This window comes from Acomys russatus, chromosome 3 (genome assembly GCF_903995435.1).
Source record: "Acomys russatus chromosome 3, mAcoRus1.1, whole genome shotgun sequence".
NCBI classification, from domain to species: domain Eukaryota; kingdom Metazoa; phylum Chordata; class Mammalia; order Rodentia; family Muridae; genus Acomys; species Acomys russatus.
This window is the reverse complement of record NC_067139.1, coordinates 57,118,143-57,142,936: the sequence shown is the minus strand read 5'-3', so window position 1 is coordinate 57,142,936 and position 24,794 is coordinate 57,118,143. Positions and strand designations below refer to the sequence as shown.

Sequence of the window (24,794 nt, the reverse complement as noted above, 5' to 3'; positions counted from 1 at the left end):
CCTCAAGCCAGCTAATGCAATGAGAGCAACAGAGTCTAGGTCTCAAGAGGTCTCAAAGAGCTCAGACTGCTTCCCTGGAGATGGAGGATCACACACCACAGTAGACAGCCCTGACCTCTCTGCAGGACCTGCGACAGAGCCCTAAAAGCCTCCCTCTCCACTGGGCACCAGTCCATCAAGGCAGACTTGGATGGGCTTGTTCTCGAGTCTGTCCATGCTGCTCCTATCTAGGGTAAGCAGACATCCTGAAGAGACCTCCAGGAAAAGTCATCAGGGGTCCATGTTCCTGGAAGATCAGACGGGATACCAGTATGTTCCCTGGACTCACCTGGTCTGCATCTTCTTCTGGATAGAGGACCCACATGGAGTCTGGGGACACAGTGGTGGCCTTTAGGAAGGAAGTATCAGGAGAACCAGCGTATTGGACAAGTGAAATTCCTAATCCCAAATCTCAGAGATTTACAGTCGAAGTTCATAAGGAAACCACCGAGAGAATGCCTGGTAGATGCATGCCCCTCCTACACAGCTACACAGGGTGAGTCAGGGACCCAGGCCTCTCCACACTGGGGCTCCTGCTGGTATTCAGGGTGGGTGACAGAAAGACACAAAGAGAACTCACAGTGACTTTTCAAAACCTCAGGCTCCAATCTCCTAATCCCCCGTCCTGAACTACACAACACTCCCAATCCCCCCACTGGACAGAACGAGTCTGGTCATACTTATGGGGACTCTGACAAAGCAGTGTCCCATTAGATAGCCTTCTTCCGGTAACCTGCCAAACTGTGGCAGGAGGAGAGAAGAAGGTGGATGGGTGGGCAAGAGTCAGATTTAAATCCTCAAAATTACCCATTCCTTCATCGACCAATCAGAGTCAAAAAATAACAAAAGGAAAGAAGGAACCATTAGTGTCAGACAAGAATAAATGTTATCAGGCACAGTAGCACACTCCTGTGATCATAGACTTCTACCTTGGGAGGTGGAGGCAGGAGGACAGCGAGTTTGGGGCTAGCCCAGCCTACATTGTGGAGAGACCCTGACTTGACAGGTCAAGTCAAAAAAAGAAAAGGACAGAAAGGGGAGAAGTGGGGGGGGCAGTAAAAAAATTACCTTCCAATGGCACACTTACATTTTTAATTCCCAATTTGTACAAATAAGACTGGTCCACACTTTGAGCAGGAGACTCACATTCCACCGAAGGGGGCTCAGCTGCAGGCTTCTTTCCTGCCTGCACTCGGGTTGCTGCACTGCCCTATCCTACATTAAGGATGCTGTGAGTTCTCCGAAGGAGGAGGGTTCTTCCTGGCCAGGAGTGCTTCCTGCCTGCCATCAGGTTGATGGGAAGTATTTTAGGTGTCTTGGCTCACTCAGCTACTGTCACACACCAGAGCGCCTATTAATTGAGCTGGATGGGGGAGGGTCGGGCTAGCTAGGACAATATCACTGGTGCTTTAAGGTTTTTTTTTTTTTCAACGAATTCCACCTTTTCAGTAGGTTGTGAGGCAGCCATGGGAGGGGGTGGGGGGGGGGGGGGGGGGGTAGGTCACATCATTTAAATATTAACTCTAATTGGGTGGTTGCTTTTGTTCCCTGCTCCACATGAGGGCTGAGATCATCAAGATTCTAGATGATACTGTAGGTGAGTGGCAGAGCCGAACCTGGGATGGGAAAGCCTCTTCACACACACACACACACACACACACACACACACACACACACACACACACACACACACAAAGCATTTATTGAGTTGCTATGACATGTCAGATTTGTGTTTGCACAGAAAGCCTGGGGTTTTTGTTACTTTGCCCTTTCATCCTCATTGGCAAGTATCTAAACACACCCTTTTATGTTGCCTTCACTCTTAGGTGCTCCCCACCCCAGGAGATCTAACAATGTCTGGAGACAAAAATCTAATTGCCATGCATGGGAGAGTGATGTTGTCAAGTCTGGTGTAGCACCAATGTGCTAGAGAGAGCTGCATACGAGAATCACCTGGACCAGAAAAACAAACAAACAAACCAAAACAAAACAAACAACAACAAAAAAAACGGTCACCATGCTGAGGTGAAGAGCCCCTGAGGAAGGGGGATACTCTGTTCAAAACAAAACAAACAAAAAACAAGGGAGGGGTGGGGGGGCACTGGAGTGGCAGTTGCTTGGACCAGCTGTACAAGTGCCCAGTCCCGATTCTTCCTGACTTTCAAGCCAGAAACCTAAATGTTAATGCGAAATGATGTCTCTTTTAAAAGTCCACACCTAATCTGCATACCTTAAAAATTCTATGCACGTTAAACAAAACAAATCTGGAGGCACCAAAATCAGGGTGTAGGGAGTAGGAGCCAGAACTGTAGTCTTGCCTGGAGAAAGGCCACTCCGCACAGGGAGCAAGTATTAACATTACCTCTTAGAGGAACCCTCCGGCTTAGACAGTCCCTCGCCTTACCTGCTCCCCTCCCAGGCAACATTTATGGTGCTATGAGTACGTCATAGAATCCTGCTTATGTGGGTTTTCCTGCAATGCAACTCTAGGAGCTAAGTAATCCTGTCCTCTTCCATTTGAAGTACAAGGTGTTCAGCATCGCAAAGCTGTCCCTCAGCTGTGCCAGGTGGCAAAGCAAATGTCACTGTTTACATCTGAAACCCCTTGTTAGCCCCATATCTGTTCTTAGGGAGAAAGACAACTTGCAGGATCCCCAGTGTCTACACAGAAACATCTACAGGGGATTTATCTTGCTCTTGGGTCTACACACAAGCATCAGTACCCCTCTGTGGTCTGATCCCCCCAAGTTCCCCAAGTGCCCAGAACCTCAGCCCCACATCAGAAGCTGCATTTTCCCACTGGGAGTGAGGTTCTTCCCCCAGGGCACTTGTCTGATGTTCCAACCATCAAGGGAGGCAGCCTTGGCCGTGGAGTAGGTGGAGGCCAGGAGCACTGGTAAATCTGAAAGGGACAGATTTACTCCAGCCAGCCAGCCACCCAGCTGGACCTTCCAGTAGTGCTGGGGTGAGGGGACCCCTAGCTAAGAAACCACAGTCTTTGTGTCATGAACGAAGCGACCGACAAAACATTCCGGTTGGTTCCATCTGCTCTTGATCTCACACACCACTTTATTTCTCCCTTCAGCTCGTTCTCCCCCCCCCCCCCACCACCCTGTTGTTTTGTTTTACTTCGTTTTTAAATGTAATCCCTTTTCTCCATCCTAAATGTCTACAGGGGAGAATCCCTTAGCACAACTCTTACATCTCAGCCTCAGCAAAGCAAATAAGAAAAAGGAGCAGTTGACCAGAGGCCAGTGAGAGATCAGCATTAATGTATAAAATGAATCCTTGGGGTTCAAACATAATGGCCTTTCATGCCAGAAATAGAAGTGTTTTTTTCTTTCTTTCTTTCTTTCTCTTTCTTTCTTTCTTTCCCTCCCCCCCCCGGAAGTTCTAAGCCATAATCCAAGCCCACATCAGACTCAGATGAACTCAAGCCCTCTCTGCTGAACACACACACAGACACACACACACACACACACACACACACACACACACACACAGACACACACACACACACACACACACACACACACACAGGAGCATGCTGGATTTCATAAAATGATTTTAATAGAAAAGTACAAGATATGAACAAAAATAAATAATCTTTGTCTCCTTTCTAGCTCAGCAAATTGAAGACTATATATAAATTCGTCTAATATGTCAGTCCCTCCTTTCTTTGAAAACACTATGAGAGCTTTTATTCAATCTAGATTGGCTCACACCAACCTTTAGTGACATCTGCTTTATAAAGTTGGCTAACAAGGTGTTTCCCTAACATAAAACATCATCAAATCATCAGAACTAAGTGTAAACTCCATGATAACAGGCAAATTAGAGGATCCCTTTTATACGCTTTAATTCTTATGTCTCTAAATGTCTCTGCGACTTAAAAAAAAAAAAAAAAACCAAACAAACACACACACAAAAAAAAAAAAACAAAAAACCCATCATCTCAACTTTAACAACATCGCATCTTGTTTACCAGTCCTCAGAGAGAGGGAAAACTAGGAAATATGTTTCAAGAAAATAAATATTTCAACGTATGCTTTACAGTAACAGTGCAGTGCCATAGAGCTGCGCCTACGTGCTTGTTTGCGTTAAATATTCACTCAAAGTTACAAGCAACTGTGCTATCCCCGTTCTCTACCTATATTTCAGACCAAACAGTTTTTACAGGTGGCGTGCACTAGTGACCACTCTGGCCAGCTAAGTCAGCTCTTGTCCACAGGCTGCTTCATCCTGCTCTCTGGCCAGATCTGAAGGTTCCAGTGGCTTGAATAATGTTGCAGAAAAATACATAGGAAATTGCTATTGGGGAAATCCTTGGAGAAAAGTATGTGGACAGGCAGCTGCTCTCACAGGAAGTGGCAGCCCCAGAAGGTCAAAAAGCACAAAGAAGCAGGGCTGCAACAATACAGCCTTGACCTGGAGCCCAATACTGACCATTTTGGACATGGTTCTGCTTGCCACTGCCTGAATATAAATGTTTCATTGATGTTCCTGTACTGGGAAGGTCTTGAATGCGCTCCAGGATGGGAAGAAAAAAGATGCTGACATTGCTACATTGAGTATATGTTTTAGCAATAAAGAACACTGGTCAATATACAACTGAAGAAAAACTGAAACAGATGTGACTCCTAGAACCACAAGTGTTTGAATTTGCCCAGAAATGCTATTTTAAACACTCTATATGTTGGTCTACTGTTTTTTTGTGGAATAATGCATTCTTGGTTTCCTTTAAAGGTTTCAATATGTTACAAGGTTATCCGGAAAGAGAAAGGAAAAAAAAAGGAAAAAGGAAAAAAGAAAAGAAAAGAAAAAGGCAAAGGGCTAGCTAATGTATCTATCAGTCTACACAGTCCTAGCCGGATTCTGGTATACATTTCCAGAAAGCAGAAGGCCTTCTATTAATTGCACATCACACAAGGAACCTTTAGTTTCTTTCTTGCAAGGAACCCTTGCTTTTTTCCCATAAAGACTGCCTTCAAGTGGGACACAGAGATGCCCCACAAGGCCCATGGTAACAGAGAGGCACAATAGTCGCAGTGATAAACACAACGATACATACAGGCATGCACATATACATGCATGTGTGTGTGTATAAGCTAAAAATCCTGTCACGGATGAAAGCATGAGCCTTTTTGGTTCATCTCTGGGATGTTACAATAGCAACACACTCTAAAACAATTAAGTCGCATGCATAATGCTAAAAGAATGCGAGCAATCCTGTGACCAGCTTTAAGCCATCTGCTTGATTTCTGTCTCTCTTTTTGAAGAAACATATAGGAAACAAGAACTCCACTTTTGTTCTGTTACGTATAGAGCTATTTTGAGGCTTCCAAAGAGTTCGGTTTGGGTAAAAAATTGTCCACTTTTCTTTTATTTGAATACGTAGCTGCCCAAAGCTTTCTCGTGGCTTCTCCTAAAAATATTTCTCCACATGAATTAGCTGAAGGACAACTGAAACCTCTTACCAATATACAAGTAACATTTTATTTTATATTCTATCTTCCATTGGCATAAGCCTTTCGATGTTCTTTTTTTTTTTTAAACCAGTGAAATATACAAATCACACAAGACAAAAATATGTACATTAAAAGTACAGAATAAAGGCCACAGAGGATATACAAAATATCTGAATGATGCGTAGAATATCTTACATTAAATAGTTTTTTTTAAAGCTAGGATTGTTAAACTCCACTCTGCTCATAAACATGAATCACTAAAACAAAAACAAAAACAAACAAACAAAAAAACCATAATCTGATTTAGAAAAAAAAAAAAAAGAGTACTTCATGGTTTTTGTAGAATAAAAACCAAAAAAGTGACATTTTAAAACTAAATTAGTGCTTTTTTTTTTTTTTTCATTTCAAGATCTTTTGCTTGCAATTCACTGTAGCTAAAGGGGAAACGAATATTTTTGAGCAATAAGTTAAGAGCCACAGGACTGGGGTGACCAGAAGGCTACCAAGCCCATGAAGGGACACATACGTCTTTTCTAACATTGAAAAACAGTATCAGGCCACGAAAACGGCACAGCAGATGTCACTTTTGAAATAGAGGTGCCCTTACTTTAACACATTGTTTAAACTAGCTATCTCTGTGGTGAGCAGGTTTGCTTCAGGATTTCAGATCAGTCCCATCAGTCAGACAGGCCCAAGTCCTCACTGAGAAATGAGCTGAACAAATGGAGATGAGGCTGAGGCTTCTGGCCTCTGGGGGCCTCTCAAGCCTGTCAAGGCCCATGGCTGTGACAAGCCACAGTGCTCTCCCCACAAAAGAATACCAAAGAGGGTAGAGAACTAGGGGTGGGCAGGAAACAGAAAGGCCACTTTCTAACCCACATACGTCTCGGGACATCAGCCCTGAAGAATGCTTCTTCAGAGTCTAGCTTGCTTTCTGGTGTTCCTGGTAGGATCCTGTGGAGTTATAGGCCAATGTCAAGACTCAAACCTTTTGGGAAAAAAAGAAATCTCAATTGGACTGCCATGAAGGACAACAGTACTCCAGGCAGAGAGTGAGCCCAGGGCTGTGCTGAGATATAAGTATTTCTATATTTATATATGTATATTTATATATATATATATGTTATGTACAAGAGACTGAGATATCAGGCACCATTAAACCATATCCCCTCTTTTATAAATGCAACTGTTCAAATACACTAGGAACAGTTTTAGCGTACACCTGCAGGATAATAGGAAAAGCACAAATGGATAGTCTAAACACAGGACTATAACAGCCAAATAGCCTCGACACCTCTTTGGACTCCTTGGGGCCAAGTAATATCAGCAAAACACATGAAGTTACTATACCTCCAAAGGAAAGCCTGAGAGGACAGACAATCCCCGAGTAGCGCTTGCTGAGCATAGTGAACATCCCCCGGGAGCTGCGTTTTGTTAGCATAACCAGCACAGAATCCAGAGAGGGCCTGGGGTCAAACCGTAGGAAGGTGGCTGCCACTGTCTCCTCAAAGAGGCATTCTGCCCTTCTGCAGTGCTCAGCTACATGGGATTTCCTTGTTGCCTGGGTAGACGGTCTGCAAGTGGGAGATTCATGGGCAATTTTTCATTTTTAAAGAAAATAAAAATGGCTTTCAAAACAAGATTTTTTTTTTTAGTCAAAAATCTCTTCTCAGACATCAAGTCTAGTATTCAGAATCAGGTGGGCTCATAAGATTATGGCCACAATGTAGGATATTTCAAGTTTTCTCATTTCTGGGGACTTCCCTCCCCTAGCCCACCAGCTCCCCAAGTTTCATGAACTGTTAGAAAAAGGCACATCCATAAATGGATCTGTGGATGGGATATAGTAGCCAACATGATATACCTGCTTATGAAGATAGAAGATCCTAAAAAAAAAAATCCTCCTTAAAGTACAAAAAGCAAGCTGGTAACTTCTGGAATGGGGCGTGTCTCATAGCCTGTATTTTTGCCATATATGTATAGTTAACATATCTATATTTGAGATCTTTTGTCTTGTACGAGAGCATCTACAATTCACTTTGGTCACAGGAACTGAGTCACCCATGGGTCTGTACACTCTTTCACCTGGATACCACCCATCCCATAGAACTCCATAGTTGAGGAGAAAATGGTTCCTATACCTTCTTAGATGGGAGCCCCAACTGCACAGCTAAGTTCAAATATGTGTTATTTCCCCTTTATCCTGTAGCATCAGAGAGAAGTTTTGTACTAACTTTGCAAAGATCCGCAAAATAAATATTTTTCTTAGTTTCCCCCACTATTGCCAAACATTAATTATAATATTAATAATAAACCACAGAGTTCTTAGATGGTAAAAGAAAAAAAAATATACATGGTTCCAGCTGCAATTCTTGAGGGGTGGGGGAATAAAAAGAACCAGAAGCACTGTACTTTCTATAAATAAGTGGGTCCTGGGAGTGGGACTGGGTGATGGGCAGGCACACCACTATTTGCACACGAACTGATCCACAATCTCCGTGCACTTCTTGCATTTGACATAGCAGCACCAGTGAAACTTGCAATGACAGCGTTCGGTCTGCACCGTCTTAAACTGGTCATAGCCACGACCACAGCACATGAGCTCACAGCCGTCCATGCCCTCTGAGGTCTTGTTGCACAGGCGTCCCTGTGTGCCCAGCGAGCCCGTGCTCTCATTGCGCACGCAGTAGTCTGGGCTCGGGTCGATGTAGACCAGGTCCTGAGTGGTCGGGGAGTTGAAACGGCTGTTGACCTGCACCAGCTTGCCCCGGCTGTTCAGCCGCATGGCTGCTGCGCTGTCATACTTCTCCTTGAGGGCATCGCCCACCTTCCGGAAGTCCGCCAGCTGCAGCCAGCATGTCTTGAGGCTACATGAGCCGGACACCCCATGGCACTTACAGGCTACATCTGCCAGGTTGTATACTGTCTGTAGGAGGAAAGAGGGAAGGTTACAAAAGGGCACACATCCCTGGAGGGACTGAGATGCAGACATGGGGAGGTGAGCAAAGCTGTCCTCGGCTCTCTAGAAGAGGCGGCCATGTCCCTTGGCAGAATCAGGGGCCGTGTTAATTCTTCATCCCACTAGAAATATTGTGGGATCCCTTTGAAGCTCTACAACTTCTTAGGTTTTATCAATCTACAGCTATCACAGTCGGATGGGAACAGCAGTAACAAAACATTCCAGTGACCTTCACTTTTGCAGGAGGGCAATGTGCCCACACCCAAGCCTCTGAGGGGTGTGCTGTTACCCTTCTCTGTGAAGGTTATGGGGGCCTCCTCTAGAAATGAGTTCCTGCCCAACTACTGGGAAATAGGGGAGTGCCGGGATTTGAACCCCCAACAGTAGGACACCAAGCATGTGCAATGACTTGCTACATGCTGAGTTGGGAAGGGGTCTGCCCCCAGAGAGATCAGGGTTTCAATCTTCACCCATCCTACCATGTCCAATCATACCAGCAGCTTTTTAGCATGTGCAGAAATAGATGACAGCAAAGTGACGCAGCAAGGGGCTCACACAGCCAGGCTGCAGGGGAACTTGGTCTGGGTCTCAGTTATGCCCACTGATATTTCCTCTACAGTCTCTACCCTGTCCTGTCCCACTCTAGGACCACCTTGCAGCTATGGACATAAGATGGCTGACTCTGCTCTTGAACTTAGGCAACTGGCTACTCCTTTTCTAAGCCTGTTTGCCACCTGTGGATGGTACCAACTTCCTAGCACAGTTGGAAGGATAAAATGGAGGGAGGTGGGGAAGCACTGGGCACTCCAAACCCACTCAGTAAGCCTGGTCTTTCTCCAGGGTGATGAGGCCATGGCCCTGGGTTTTTGCGCAGTCACCTCAGGCCTCCCAGGAGCAGGGCTCATAGGTCTGGCCCCACAGCACTGTGCCCAGTGGAGGTGGTGGTTGCCTATTTATAGCCTTGGCTGCCCACAGTTCCTCATGCCAGCGACCTTCCCAAGTCATCATGGTGTGGCAGTGCTGGCTGGGGCCTGTCCATAACCCAGAGCTTCTTCTACCCAAAGAACCACCTTCCTCCTCCAAGGACTCACTAGGAACTTTCTTTTAATAGGGGGTCACGGTATACTCTCTTGCCATAAAGACTTTCAGTCTGAGCAAGGTTTTGCAAATATATTTAACTTTTGCTCCCATTTAAGGAAAACCTAATGCTAACGCCCTGCAGAAATGTTCATATGATTTCCTGGCAAAGTGTAGAACTTTCTAAGGTACCCTGGAGAAGGGCTGCTTCCTTCTCTCAGCTCATCGCTCCCATGACACCAAGACCAAATAAGCGGCACATTTGAAGATGCAATGTCAGTATCGAGGGCAACAAAAATGGAAAAGGCACTTCTTCAACTGCTCCGAGGGTCCCTCATGCCACTTGGAAATGCGTGTCCCTCTCCTGACAATACCCCTCAGGATTTCTCTCTCAGAAAGAAGTGAGAAGGAGGTTCCAAAGATGCCCCTGCCCCCCTCTTCTGGTTGGATGTGCCAGTCAGATCTGACACAGAGGAGGAATGATGATGGCAGGAGGGTGGGAACCTGGAAAGGGCTCCTAGGGGTGTCCAGAGAATAGCGCCAGAAGACTCCCTTGTAGTCACATGTAGGCTCAGAGCAACCACAGCCTAGAAAGAGGGACCATCCCTGAGGTTGAGGGCCCAAGTCTGTCCCCTCAGGGAAACACAAACAAAAGCTCATTGTACTTAGACCTTCCCTGACAGGCTCAAACGTTTAACAGCCACTAGCCACTCTGACAGGAAGTTAGCTGGGATGATCTCCATGACCTTTGACTTCCCCATGTCTTATTATTCTGCAATGTTTAATACTCAACGTATCGTTTATTAAGCACTGACTACTGGCTGACCTTAAGCTAAAATCTGAGCTTGAACCAAAGGAAACATTGTTGCAAGTCAGATTTCTTATGGCAGACCCTAACCCTGACCTCACTAGTCTTCACGAGGACTCCAAGTGGCAGTCACTACCACCACCACTGGGAGGTGTGGAAATGTGGAAACTGAGGCTCAGAAACTAAGAGAGGGGTACCTGATTTAAAGGCAGCATCTCCACACACCACCTCTCAGCCTTCAGCTCTGGTGCGTGTGTTTAAAGCCAGTTAACTGAAGCTTCAAACACAGATCTGCCTCGTTTCTTATGCAGCCACTCAAAGGTCCTCCTGGCCTCAGTTTTCCTATCTGTAACATGAGGGTGTGGGGACTGGGCACTCTGAGGCTCCCTCTAGTCCTCTGAGTTCTACTCTGTGATTATCTTCCTTTTTCCCTCACACCAAAATACAGAAGAGTGAAATCTCTGACCAGAAAGTTCCTGGCACCTACCTTGGGTTCTGTGAAAAAAAAAAAAATAATGGCCCTGGTTTTCAATGCTGCCAAAGTTAAGAAACATTTTCACCCCTTCATTTTAAAGCAGCCATAAAGTGCCATGTGTTTAACCGCAGGGGGAAAAGGGGCCTTTTAAAATATCTTGGAGTAGCTTTTCATATCCCCACCAGGGGAAGGCAAGAGCAGGGACCAGGAGGCTCAGGAAGGCTGGTGACAGTTTGTCGCTTTCTCTTCTCTCTAGAGTCACCCTGGACTGGCCTGATGGTCAGGCTTGAGAGTTAAAACTTCCCTTAAAAAGGCCCTTTGGAAAAACTCTCAGCTCATCAGGTCCACTACATAATGCCAAAAGACAAAAAAAGAAAAGCGTCCAATGCTGGGGGTGAGGTCTTGCTCAGTGCTCTCCAAACTGAAAACCAGCCACAAATGGGGGACCTCTGCTATCCACCCAGTGGGTACTAAAAGATGCTCCTCAGAAAACAGCTGGAGCTCCAGGAAACAGAGTCCATCACTGCGGATCATTCAGCCCCCTGGAGGGGCAGAGTTTCTGGAATGTGTGCCTTTGTCCAAAGAGGCCCAAGAGAGAGGAAGTGACTTAAGGAAAAAACAAACCTTTAATCCCAGGACTCACTGGGGAGGCAGAGGCAGGTGAATCTCTGAGTTGGAGGCCCTCAAGGGCCTCATAGAGAAACCCTGTTTTGATACCCCCTCCAAAAGACAGGCAGGCAGACAGACAGACAGGAAGGAAGGAAGGACAAAGAGCCCAATAATGGCTGAGGCAGAGGAGGACAGAAAACGCCAAGCCACGCATACAGAGACCTGAACTGAGTGAAGGTAACAGGAGAGCCCAGCGCGCGCTCGCACTCCTCTCCTCCACCTCTCTCTCTCTCTCTCTCTCTCTCTCTCTCTCTCTCTCTCCTCTCTCTCTCTCTCTCTCTCTCTCTCTCTCTCCTCCCTCCTTCCCTCCCCCCTCCCTCTCTCTCCTCCCTCTCTCAAGAGCGCACACCTGAAGGGGGACGGAGATGGGGCGGGGATGGGAATAAGAAGTAACGGGGTGGGGTGGGGGGCTGAGGCAGCTGTAGCACGGGGACCGTGGCACTCACCCTGCGGCCTGCTTCATTGTTGTGCAGGTTCATGAGGATGCGCGCGCTCTCATAGGAGCCCTTGGCGTGGATTCGTTCCCGTTCTCGTGCGTCCACGAATTCCTTAGCGAAGCGGTAGCCATAGTCGATGTTGTCCCCGCAGCCGCCCCACAGCCAGTCCCGAGGCAGGTCTTTGGGGCGAGCAGCACGGCTGCAGCCACAGGTGGACAGCTCGCCCTCCCGGCAGGCTCGGCTCATGGCATTCACCACCCCAGCTGCGCTCACTGCATATGTGAAGGCCGTCTCTCGGCTGCCTGCGGGCAAGGATGAGGGGGTCACTTGATGGCCAGCTGCATGCAGGGGCCTAGATCTTGCTCTGTGTGTGTGTGTGTGTGTGTGTGTGTGTGTGTGTGTGTGTGTGTGTGTGTGTGTGTGTGTGTGTGTTGGGGGTGGGGGTGCCACTAAGGCCTCCAGCACACTGACTTGTGCAGGCTGGAGAAGGCTGAAAGAGCCTCAACACACACCAATGATTGGGGAGGTAGGGGCCCCCAGGACATCAGGCCTTAGATCCAATTGTGGGGCTGAAAGAAACCACAGTCAAAACACAGAGCAAACAGTCCTCAGGCCCACCGAGGGCCAAGAAAACCTGGACTGCAGCATCTGAGGAGAGAAGGGGGAGCCCCAACAAATAGGAAACCTGGATGATTTGCTAAAGGAGAGAGAAGACACCCAGCATGCCTATGTTGCTACTGGAGTGAACAGGCAAAGATGAACGTCAAGCTGACACCCCACCCTGAAACCCACTCCAAAAGACACACCCAGGCCCTAGGCCCACCTTGAGGCATGCTCAGAAGGATGGATCCAGTCACAAAGAGCTGCAAGAAATTACAAAGGAGGAAGGGATACCTGCATTGGCTGGGACGGTCAGAGCCTAGTCAGGACTTAACACTGCTGGGCTGATTTTCACTAACCCCTTTTGAAGATATTCAAAACATCTTATTTCCAAAAACATACGTGAAAGAAGTCGTTGAAGGAAAGTCAGAACGGGCCTAGACTTTTTTTTACCCTCGTTCTAATGTTGATATTATTTTCATCTTGAGCAGAACATAATTCACTAGGCTTAGAAGCCTCTGTGACTCCCAGGTCCCCACCCTCAGCCAGACATTGCCTGAGGGCCACAGTTACTTTTTGCCATGTAACTCTCCTTCTGCAGTGGTAAGCTCTCCTCCCCTATGGCCTCTCCACTCTTTACCTGCACAACAGTTGCAAACCTGCCCTGAAATTTCTCATCTGGGTTAAGTTTTGAGCGGTTAAGTTTAAAACAGCCCTCCTGGTTGGCTGTGGTGCCACAGCTTCTAGTTCCTCTCCATCCCTGACCCTCCCGCCCTATCTCCCTGCCTTGGCCTCAAACTGCTGAGATGACAATGGATAGAAGAAGCAAACAGACTTAGGGGAAATGGGGGGTGGGGTGGGGAATAGAAAATGTTCTTTTCTCAAACTGGTAAAGATGATCTCCCCAGAAAACACTATTAATTGAAGACTGTTTTTAAGTTCTGCTTGCATACAGAGAAGCAACCTGGCACACAGACTGCACTGTGAGCGAGAAGGGGTTAACGTTTCAGCCCAGCTGAATGAAGCTGGGCCTGCATTTGGAGGAAAGATGGGGGCCTCACTTTCAAAATCAACTGTAAAATAAGGGTATTGAAACTGAGGCCCTCGAAATAAAAAGGTCCCTTCTGATGCTAAAAGTCCCTGTACCAGACTGGGTCTCTCATACATTTAGAAAGCAGCCTGCTAGCAATCTTTATGGAGCAAGGGCAGCACAAAGACAGCTGACCTCAGGAGGACCCAGCCAGGCCCCAAGGAAGTCTATACAGGACTCTGGTGCCTATCCCTCTCTGGGAATAACTGTCCCACAGCTCCATAAGCCCATACATCCCCCAGGAAGGACTATGGCTTCAAGTCACACAGACTCTTCTCTCTTGCACACACACACACAAAACAATAATAATAACAACAACAACAACAACTTCAGGGGTATGCTGGCAGTTGGCAGGAGGATCCAACCAGAAAGTTCCAGTGGGGCTGTACATCTGTTTAGTCCAACTTAGGCAGCAGAGTACATATATCAGGGGAGTGGAAATAAATGAGGAGAGCAGATGGATTGGACGAAGTTATTTGAAGATTAACACCGATCATACAGAAAACATTGTGGCCTGGGTAGGAGAGGTGTGGAATAAAAGTGTTGTGAGTAGAGAAGAGGAGATAAAGTGATCCTCTGAGGACAGAGGGCCCACCCGCCCTCCACACACACACACACACACATACACACACACACACACACACACACCCAGACGGTGTCCTTTGACTACACAGAGCAGAAGGGGCTTTTATACAAAACACAAATTGCACAGCCTTTTCTCATAGGTCTAGTTCAATCACTTCCATTTTCACCCAGAATACAGAACCTGGTAGGAATCTCTAAGCTAATTGGTGACTTGTTGGAGAAACAGCAGTTTGAAAAGTGCCATTTGGTCCCCCAGAGGCCTGTGCGCCTATCCAGTCATCCTGCCTGCTCATTTGGTTAAGTTTACCTCTGCATGAAACCAATGCTGAGCTGGATCCTCACATCCCCTAAAAATGGTGCCTTCCTGACATCTTTTCACAGTGTGGAAACAAAGACAAGAGAGAGACAAAAGCTGGGAGGAAAGGGGAGGGTGATGAAAAATGAGAATGTTTCCAAAATGAAGCCTGGGCCCTTCAGGAGCCGGCTGTGCGCAGAGCCTCTAGGGCAACTGGCACCTTAGAAAAATGAGCAGAGAAAGGGGTCAGAGGTGGCGTGGCGGCAAGAGCTTCTCAGACACTGGCCCCACACAGGGTCAGGCTCTCACAGACAGTTGTCATTCCCCACATCTCTGAGGTACTGAGGGTTTTGGAGTGACCTGGGTACACCTTAGGCACCAAAGGTGTTTTCAACGGTCCCCTAAGCTCACTGACTTTAAGCAAAGCCTCAGTTAGGAAAAAGAAGGTACAGACATTTTCCCATTCTGTTCCATTCTCATCCCGAAAAAGCTCATTCTAATTTTCCTATTCTCCTTCTCTTCTTTCAAATATTAAGGAAAACAAAACAAAACAAAACAAAACAAAACAAAAAGGCCTCTTGAGAGTCACACCTAATCTGCCAGGTGGCTTTCTGCTCTGGGACAACCAGGGACTTGGGAACTTCTGGCCAGTGAAGATGCAACTTGTGCTTCTTGGGGCATCAGATGACCAGCCCACCGCATGGTCACTCACCCCCCCCCCACACCAGGCTATGAGGGGGTAGAACTCGCACAAGCCCCACCACACAGCCCCTACCATGGAGAACCACACAGCCAAAAACCAAAGAGAGTACAACTAAATATAGACCTTTGGAGTAAGTGTTCCAATCAGGCCTGGAGGAGACAAACACTTCAAATCATGGGCCACCTTTGCTCAGAGCCCCTCAGCAAATTAGCGCTTAGTCCACTCTTGCCCAGGCTAGGCCTCATGTTGAGACTCAGGAAAGGATGTTGGATCAAAGCTGTGTCCAAATGAGTTCCCAGCAAAGCATCTTCCTCTGGCTCTTTCTAATCCCTGTCCCATGGCCTGAATGGCAGCTGAGGCACATATGAGGAGACACACAGATACTTGACATTTCCGGAGAGTTCAGAAGTGTCAGAGGTAGAGATAAGTCTTCACTATATCCCCATGTCACTACCTGGAGACAGCCTATATCCAGGGACCATTTCTAGTTCCTGAGGCTTTGGTACTCCAGGCTGACCCCAGAATATACATTAGCACATTTTAATCATTGACAGAAAGGACAAAGCCCGTGAACCCTGCAGGCTGGGGCTAAGGCTGTACTCCCACTGGATTATGGGAGTGGCTTCCAAAACTGTGTTACTTTAGTTTATGAATTCTCCTGGCTCAAGCATCCACTGACCACTCTTTTTTGTTCTCAATGAATGCACTTTTTTAGGGTTTTCTTTCAGAAGTATTTTATCCATCTGTGATGGATATTAAGCCAACTTTTTATCTCCAGTCAGTATAAACAGTTAATTGCCTTTGATAAATTGCTTCTTACTTTTGGAGTCACTGCAGTCGTATTAATTATAAGGGCTTGTTTGCATGAAACTAAAGAGGCCTACAATATTCACAGTAGAAAACACACACAGGGCCCATCTGTCAAGTAGGACCCTAGTCTATTGCAGAAAACCACAGGCAAACTGAGTTTTCAATTTCTTTTTCTTTTGGTTCAATTTAAATGTTATCTCATCCCTGAGTGGAGCACCAAATTCAGCAACATACATATTTAAAATTAAAACTCAAACTGTAAGCAAAACACTTAAAACTACTTCAAAGTTGGTTGAAAGCCCGAGTGTGTAATTTTTTGCCGATTGTAAAAAAAAAAAAAAAAATCATACACATAAATTGTATCACTTCTTATTAAAATTCTTTCTGGGACTAAAAATAAAGCTTTTAACTTTATATATCTCTCTAGCCCCAGGAAATGTCTATATTAGGAAAATTAAAACCTTACTGTCGGCGTTGCCAACGCTCTGAAAGATGACAACTTGGGCCATTTGGATTGTGGCTTAAGACACTTATAACCATCCAAAGGGTTTTTAGATATAAAAGAGCTTAAACGGCTCAGCATTGCCCTCCCCACCCCCCCCCCCCCCCCCCCGTGCCACATCTATTTTTGATAAATCAAAGCAAGTGTCCTGACTCTGTTTTAGATAAAATGCATTTCACAGAAATTAAGTGTTGCGGCGCAGTGTAGGCTTCTGTGATGATGCCTTCCCAATTGGTTCAGCAAGTTAGAAACTCACCATCAGAGGTGGGGGGATCATGAGAAAAAAATCTTCAAGCCATCACCGCAAGCTGTAAAGATGCCCCCCCCCCATCAAGCATTCAAGCAAACGGAATGACCAGCGCAGGGCAAAGCTGATGAGCATCACAAGGGGTTCCCTACCTATTTGCATCACCCTGCCAAAGACAGAGGTGTTGTCCACTGTGCTGCAGTTCCATCTCCGATGTCGAAACTGGTACTGGCACTCTTTGATGCCTGTCTTCGCACCTTCTCCAATGTACTGCATGTGGTCCTGATATAAGTGGCAGAGTTTTTTCTGTCCTTGAGAAAGTCCTGCCAGTTGGCTGCAGAGAGGCTGTGCACCTATGATATATACTTCTGACATCTGAACAGGGTTATTCATACCTAGCGACCTGCAAAGGGGAGGGGGAGATGTGCATTCAAGATTTACGTGAACTCTAGAGGTAGCTCCCCTCACCCACCCACCCACCCAAAAGCATGTCAGTAGTAAAGAGCTTGAAGCATACAGATGCCTTTCTCTCCTGTTTGTCCCGCATGACAAAGTATGAGAAGGGCTTCATAGAACTCCTCTGTTTAAACTCCGAAGAAAACAGAGGTATTGTGTAGTCCCCACCCGGCCATCTGGCTTCCTCTGTTAGAGTTCTCACTGCCTTCTTAGCCAGCCAATGGGTACCTGAACCAAGATTTCTGAGATTCACGGAGAAAAGGGGGGAATTTTTTTTTTCAGAGACCAGCCACTGACTTTAGAGAAAATGACTCGGTGGTGCCCACAAAGTGGATGGATCTGTTTCAAAAATCCAGGAACATCAAAAGTAGAGACAATTAGGCAGTGGGAGGCAGCAGGACCTTCCATGAATGGATGTACAAAGGGATGTCTATACAGACCGACAAAAGTCCCCCATGTTTTCAGACACATTAAAAGAGAGTGAATGCGAAGGATCCAAGACAGGAAATCCAGGGACCAGAAGTCACATTTGACAGTCAGAAAAACAAAACCAAACAAAAAGCCATGCTATGCCTTTCCCAGTGAGAAAATAGCCAGAACGCCATCACATACAACCCCCTGGACAGATTCCAGTCCAGGGAGAGAGACTGTCATTGACTACTTCAAGTTCACCTCCTTTTGATCAAATTTCAAGTAGCAAACACTTCTCTACTTGGGTTTAGCTGTCTTCTAGAACTCTGCTACCTCAGACACTGTGGATGAATAACCCCAGATGACAGAAAAGTAAAAAGGAAACACATTTTAATTTTACCTGGAGGTGGCAAATAGTAAACTTTATAGATAGGCTTGCAGTTATTTGAGAAGTGTACTTCTCCCTTATTACACAACATACTACAAGCCCATGTCTCAACAAGGGCTTCATAGAAAAGCGCTGAGATTTATATATTCGGATTCCCCCCATGAATCTGAGTGTATAATTTACAAAATTAGCAGGTTACAAGACAATTCGTATTTTAAAAGCACATAGAAAATATATGCATCTATTAGATAAATGTAATTGTACCCACGCTCGCTCTTCAACTTTCAACACTGTAGCATAATGCAAGAGTACTTAAAGAAAGAAAGAAAGAAAGAAAAGCAAAGAATAGGCACACAGAATCAACTTACCACCAAGAATTAGCTTCTATTACAACCTGGGCAAAGGAGAAAAATGTGGCCAAAGCCATTAGGAAGAATTTGGAAGACATGGCACCTCCAGCCGTCCCCAAAGCCACTCCCGGGCTTAATATTCCAATGGGCTTCTGGAGAGGAAAGAAAGGAGCAGATGTTTATTGCCTTCAGATAATTTTCAAGCATACAAGTTTAAACAACGGAAACATCCGAGGTCTCTTAAGTTTACTGTTGATTGACTGCGCTTCTCCCCGTGAGTTTTTTGATGGCAAGATATAAGGCAGTTTCTTTTTCCAAATTAATCCACCCACGCAACCTCACCAGGAAATCTTATTTCGCTGGGATTCTGCGCGCGGAGCACGCCAGCGATTACAAACATGTCTCAATGCTGTTGAGTCAAAGCCCTGGTGCCAGGCTTCCTGCGACTTCCAGTCCCGCACCCCCTCTCTTCCTTCTAGCTTCCCGACGCGCTCAGTCCCTCCTAGGGAATTCACTCGGGTACCCGCCGCCACCCTCTTCCTCCAGCGGACCTGGGCCGAAGCAACAAGTGGAGCCAGAATTAATTCCATGGGCGAGAGGAGCGCGAAGGCGAGTGGAGCGCACTGCCGGAGGCTGCCGAGGAGGCGGGGTGGCCGGCGCGGGGGTGGGGGTGGGGGCAGGACGCGGGAGGGAAGGGCAGGGGGTGGGGGCGAGGCCCCAGGGACCAGCGCGCGCGCGAGTGCCCAGCTGGGAAATGCAGCTCCGAATTAACATCGTATGTTTCATAATCAGTTTACGGGACCGATTTTGGGAAAGCCACTTCCAGATGGGGAAGAGCAGCCTGGGTTTCCTTTAGGATCTGCTTCAGCCAGTTTGGGGCGGGGAGTAGACGGAGTTGAGGGTAGGGGATAATGACTGGGAAGAGAGGTCCGCTCTTCCACCCCAGGGAATCCGGAAAACCTGCCTCCTCCTGCCAGCAGCCTCAGCTCAGTCTGAGAGGAGTGATACGTCCCGTGTAGAAAGAAGGTTCCGGCTTCAGTTCTTTTATAAGAGGGTCTTTCCCTTGGCATGCCCTTCTCTCGGGCCCCATTATTCTGACTTTTTTTTCCTCTCCCTCTGGCCCCCACGTCCAGCAGCTGCTGGGGGTAAGGGGGCGAAAACCACAAAGGGCCTGGTGTTTCTCTTGGAGCTGTCCCCCATGATTTCATCGCACCACTGCGAGCCTGTGTCTTGAAGTACACTGCCACCAGGCCTCCTCCGTCTAGCCTCTCTAGCTCAAGTCGGGCTCAGTTCACTTAGTTCCAAAAGGTTGGCAAACGGGCCAGGCCGGGCCGGGCCGGGCCAAGGCAACAGGTCCCCCAGCGGAGCCAGCTCCTAAGCATCAGAAGTGAGGTGTCCCTGGCCTCCAGGGCACAGGGAGCCAAGTGGAGAAGTTTCCTTCCTGAAGATAGTCGGGGGCAGACATTTCTGCTGCTGCTCCCACTGGTGACATTTCCACCTGCAGGCGGCGGCGGAGAGAGAAGAGTGTGGCTAGGAGGAGCAGGTTTCCAGCGTTCCCTTTCACAGCTCTGATAAGTGTAACTCTGTGACGCCCGCAGCCCCCGAGGGAGCCCCTTCCTTTGGAAAAGCAAGAAAAGTGAACCTCCAGCAGGCGAAGGTCCTGCCGAGCGAAACCAGTTCAGTAAAAGGAGTAAAGGGAACCCCCGGTCGGCAGTAGAAAATTAAAGGGCCCTGGAGCACGCGGTAGCTTTCCCTTGTGAGCCACCCCTTTGGCTTCGACACCTTCGGGCTCCTGGTAGAGGAAATGCTTATGTGCTTCCCAGGGCCAGCTAGCCAGTGCTCGGAGCCTCCGCCCCCGTCGTCCCCCAAAGCACCGCAAAGCTGGGAAAGCATCCTGGAGAATGGAAATCTGGAGTTTCCCCAGTCTAAGAGAAAGAGAGAAGGTTCAGTCTCCTTCCCTACCCCCGCCTGAAGTGTCAAGTTTCCTCCAGGGGAGGGGTGGGCTTCGGGGTCTTTCTTTGCGCGCGGCCCAGGCTGCAAAAAGGCTGGAGTCCCCAGTGGAAACTAAAACCATGCACTAACGTGAGTGCGCGCGCACAAACACTCATCCATACACACGCTCGTGTACACTTACACACACGTGTGCACAGAAACACACGTTCCGAGGGGCTCTAGCTCACAGATCGCGGCGGGCCTCACTCACTTTTGGAGCTTCACGGCGGGCGGGGCGCGCGGGGCGGGGCGCGGGTGGTAGAGAAATTGATAACAGATTCGGCGGATTACAGGGAATCTCTTTGTTAGAGCCGAAACCACACAAACCGAACCCTCTCCCAGCCCGACGCCCCCGGGGCAAATCCACCATTTACCAGAACTTCGGCCAACTGCTAGTTTCCTCAACTCCGGTCTCCTCAGTTTCTGAGTAAGAGTGTCCCAAGGAGATGAACAGGGAAAACCCCGAGAGCAGCGTCTGCCTTGGACTCCTTGCACTTGCCTGGAACACCTCGGTTTTCTTCCAATCTGTTGCAGTCCCACAAATTTGAGCGATTCAGGGATTCACAGAGAACTCACTAACGAACACTTGCACTCTAGACGGTAAAGCGTCCACCCGGTTTACGAGGGGTCGGAAGCGAAGAAGACCGTGTGAAAGAGAACTTTCGAGAGACTGCCGCAGCAGGGCTAAAACTAAAGTTCTGGTCAGAATTATCCAGAGATCCAGCCAACTGTTTTTCAACGGAGGCTTGGGAAAGCAGACTGAGAAGACGGAGCATCTGTCCTCCTCGCGCGCCTGCAGAGGAGGCTGCGGGCTTTTAAGAGGTGCAGCGCATGAGTGGGTGAGGTGAAGGAAAAGCATTTGCAGGTCTCTGAAGCCGAAGCAGCTGGACCTCGCTGCTGCTGATTCCCCAAAAGCGAACCCCCAAAGACTTCAGGACGGACGAGATGAAAGGTGCATGCTGGAATGCTACTCTAAGGTGCCAACGCGAGGGAAAGGGAAGTTGGTGGGAAAAGAGGAGGACTTCTCTGGTCTAGGAGGCGTGCAAAAGCATCCAGCTCCTAAGTGCAGAAACAGGCGGCCCCTTAATGGGAGGGGGGACGACACGACAGTGGCCCTACCTCACTCTCTGGTCATTTCCTTCTGCTAGAAGCTACATTTAGGGCCCAAGTCTGGGAGTGGAAATAATGAAAGATGCCAACTAGGCGGAAGAAGAAAGTGACCCAGGCTCCCGGTGGCGAAAAGGAAGATGGGAAACTCCCAGAAGGTCTCCGTTCTTGACGAGGTGGAAACTAAACTGTGTTCCCCAGTCTGCTCTTTCTCCGAACTAAGTAGAAGAGTGGAGAAACTTGCCGGAGGAAAACTCGGGTGCAGGCACAAACTTGGTTCCTGGGCTTCAAGAACAGCAGAGAGAAGGCGGTGAAGAAATGGCCAGTAGTGTGTCTGCTTAAGGGGGAGTAGACAAAGGAAGCGTTGCTCCCCACCATTCGGGCCTGGGCCCAGCTGAGCTATAGCTGCCCTGAACCATGAATAGGTGTGACCACAGCACTATATGTGCTTGCGTGTGCGTGCGCAGCAGGCAGGAATAGCCAGTGAGATAAGCCGGAGGTTGTCTGGGGCTACAGTCAGGGTAAGGTACATGAATAGTTTCTGAGTGACTTACAATCGTCGGGAAGTCGGAGAATAGTGACAATCCAGGAGAAAAACATTCTAGCTCCGTTCTCCTCATTTTCCCGAGCCTCAGCGATGCACCCTAGGGCTCCCCAAAACCAACACACAATTATCTCACCCAATTCAGCACACATTTTTCTGTCCAAAATTAAGCCGAGTGCACGAGAGGGAGTGAGAAATTAAAGTCAGTTCAGTCCTCAATCTTTACAGGGGATTTTTTTAATAGACAAAGTTTATAGACGAAGAAGACGAAGTCACTAGGTTTTTGTTTGCTTGTTTGTTTGTTTTTGTTTTTGTTTTTTTTTATAAACGAAGAAGCTGGCTGAAAGAGGGGAACGCAACAGGTATCCAGGGCCATAGAAAGAATTGGTGAGACAACCAAGGCCACACCCGAAGCCTCTTACGGTGAAGCTCCCTCTCCAGGGGCCAGAAAGAGTCCGAATCTTTGGTCCAATTGCCCGAGGCCCCTTTGCTGGGTTACACCTAAGGCCGTTTCCTATTCGCAGTGCTGCTCAAGGCAACACAGATTGTTCCCTGGCCGAGGTCTCAGAGGACTCTCGGAGGGAAGGTAAGGAGTGAGTGGTCGCCAGGGATGCAAGCTGAAGGAAAGGAATTCTGAGGCGCCCTACTTCCAGACGGCCAACAGGGGGCAGCCGGCACCGCACGGCTGCCTAGAAAGCCCATGTTAAAGCTTTGAGTTTTGCCGGTGCTTAGCGCACCCCTTGTGCACAGGAGCGCTTAGGAGGGGAAACCGGGGGCTTGAGCTGGGCCTCCTACGGAGGATCTTGAGTAGAACCGCAGAGAGGAAGGCTAAAGTCGGCTTGTCCAAGACTTTAGAACAACTGATTTCCAGCTCCCCCAGCCCTCAAAGCGAAGCAAGGGTTCCCACGCGACCACCCATACCCTCCACTGCCCAGTCGCTGGATACTCATATTTTCTCCTTCACACCATACCCACCCCCCCATAAAACCTACCCTGATGGAAAATGTCTTGAAACCAAACCTAGCTAAATGTGCTAATATTATAGGCAGGCGGGCAGAAGATGAGGAGGTGGAACCTCATCGCAGGGCCCAAGTTATTTCCCAAGAGCGAATTGTCCACTTAAAGTACCAGCCAGGAGCAGTGGCTTGGACAGGGCATAGAGGTTAAAACAGGGCCTCAGAGCACCAGAGTTTAAAAGCCTTTCTTTGAAGGAAGAAGACTGTTTGCTTTTAGAACACATCTTCGTTCTGATTTTCATCTTAATTCTCTAGAAAACTGGAAACGAGAGATGCAAGGTATAAATGGAAATTGTTTTTGAGACACGGAGAGCAGACAGAGGAAAAGTTGTTTGGAAAATTGCTAGTTATATTCCAAGACGAAACGTTAACTTTTTTGTAAAAGTGAACTCTCGGTGACCCTCGGAGTGTGTGACTCGGCTTTAACACACAACTGACAATTAAAACAAACACGAGTTCACAAACTAACCCCCTCCTGCTCTTGCAACTCGGAGGCCCTGGTGTCCCTAAAGCACTAGGCTGACTCTGCTCAGGGGGCAGGATTAAAGCCACTAGGACCACGACTCCCCGCCCCCACGGCTGCAGTAAAGAGCCAGAGCTCACCCAGAGGCCGCTAATAATGCTAATAACGCGACCCCTCTCCCAGCGCGGGGTGCGCGCTGGCCCCCCGCCAGGCACTCTTAAAGGCACAGGGGCCGGGAACGCTCGGATTACTCGACCTGGACAGCCGGGAACCTGGCCCTGATCGGAGGTTGGGGGTGGGGAGTGCATTGCTCTGGGGTAGGTGGCCCCTACTTTTCCTAGTCCCGCAACTTTTCTTCTAACCTAGGAGTCCTCTTGTCCCCCTCGGATCTCCAGCCACACAATCTCCGAATGCCCGTGAAGTAAGGGTCTGATTGATAAATGTTTGATTTATCAACATTATCCTGTTGCTGAAATACACAAAGTAAACAACACGCCGGGTTCTCCGACCCGAATTATTTTACATGCCCTCTCTTTTCGCTATAGTTGAAAACGTTTAAAGAATAGCCGCCGGTGCGAAAAGTTTCCAAGGACGCAGAGGCAGTGTCCCCAAGGCAAGGGGACGAAGAGATAGGAATCCCTGCCTACTACACTGGAGTTTAGCTTTCTCTAGGCATTTGGAGAAATGGAGGGGCCAGGAATAGATGGAAGTTCAGTTAACTTTCAAAAGAAAAAAAAGTAGCAAGCGTCGGTGCGCACTTACCTTCATGGCGAGGGGGGAGGGGGCACAGAGAGGAAGTCGCCACCAGAGTAAAGGCGGCTGAGGAATCCAAGCGGGGCGGCCGGGTTAAACCTTAGGGGAAGATCCAAAGCAGGGCTGCGGAGTCCTCCTGGGCGCGTCGGGTGGGCGCAGCGACCCGGAGCGGAAGCGAGCACTGGCGCCCGGGCTCGGGCTAAGGAGCTGGTATAGCGTGGAGATGCGCGCAGGAACCGAGAGGGCGCCGGCGCGCGCGGGCGAGCAGCAAGCGCAAGGCCGAGCCGGGACACAGTGCAGGAGCCGCGGGTCCGACGAGGGCGCGCAGGCGACTGTTCCGCGGCGAGGCGCTCCCTCTCTAACGTCCATCAGCGACGGCGGTAATTAGGGCTTTCCAACCCCAAATGTGGGCGTGATTGTGCAAAAGACTTTACAACAAATAATAAAAAAATTCTTCACAAGAAGGTGAAAAAAATGTCCCACTACTCGACTGTGGCCCGAGGCGGGGAAGGCGGGGGGGCGATCCCTGTGCCCAAGGTGCCCCCAGTTC

At 48.3% G+C, this 24,794-nt stretch overlaps 1 protein-coding gene across 5 annotated transcripts; it reads right to left on the bottom strand.

Moving 5' to 3' along the window:
* Positions 1-7,587: 7,587 nt before the first annotated feature.
* On the bottom strand, positions 7,588-24,478 carry Wnt5a (Wnt family member 5A). Of its 5 annotated transcripts, none has more exons than XM_051140812.1 (5): positions 24,254-24,478; positions 18,388-18,521; positions 16,917-17,167; positions 11,942-12,234; positions 7,588-8,433 (listed from the first exon to the last, which is right to left on the bottom strand). In XM_051140812.1, exons 1-5 carry the CDS (start codon positions 24,257-24,259, stop codon positions 7,975-7,977), a joined length of 1,143 nt encoding a protein of 380 aa, XP_050996769.1. In that variant the 5' UTR covers positions 24,260-24,478; the 3' UTR covers positions 7,588-7,974. The 5 variants fall into 5 exon arrangements, with proteins under 5 accessions (XP_050996769.1, XP_050996776.1, XP_050996779.1 ...); XM_051140819.1 differs by lacking the exon at positions 24,254-24,478 and adding an exon at positions 20,736-21,367; XM_051140822.1 differs by lacking the exon at positions 24,254-24,478 and adding an exon at positions 20,504-20,666.
* Positions 24,479-24,794: the final 316 nt, after the last annotated feature.

Coding starts and splice junctions, on each gene's coding strand:
- Wnt5a (XM_051140804.1), bottom strand. CDS start 18,959: ATGGAATTAATTCTGGCTCCACTTGTTGCTTCGGCCCAG. Junction 17,168..18,387: donor ATAGAAGCTAATTCTTGGTG/GTAAGTTGATTC, acceptor TCCCCTTTGCAG/GTCGCTAGGTATGAATAACC. Junction 12,235..16,916: donor TGGCAGGGTGATGCAAATAG/GTAGGGAACCCC, acceptor CCTTGCCCGCAG/GCAGCCGAGAGACGGCCTTC.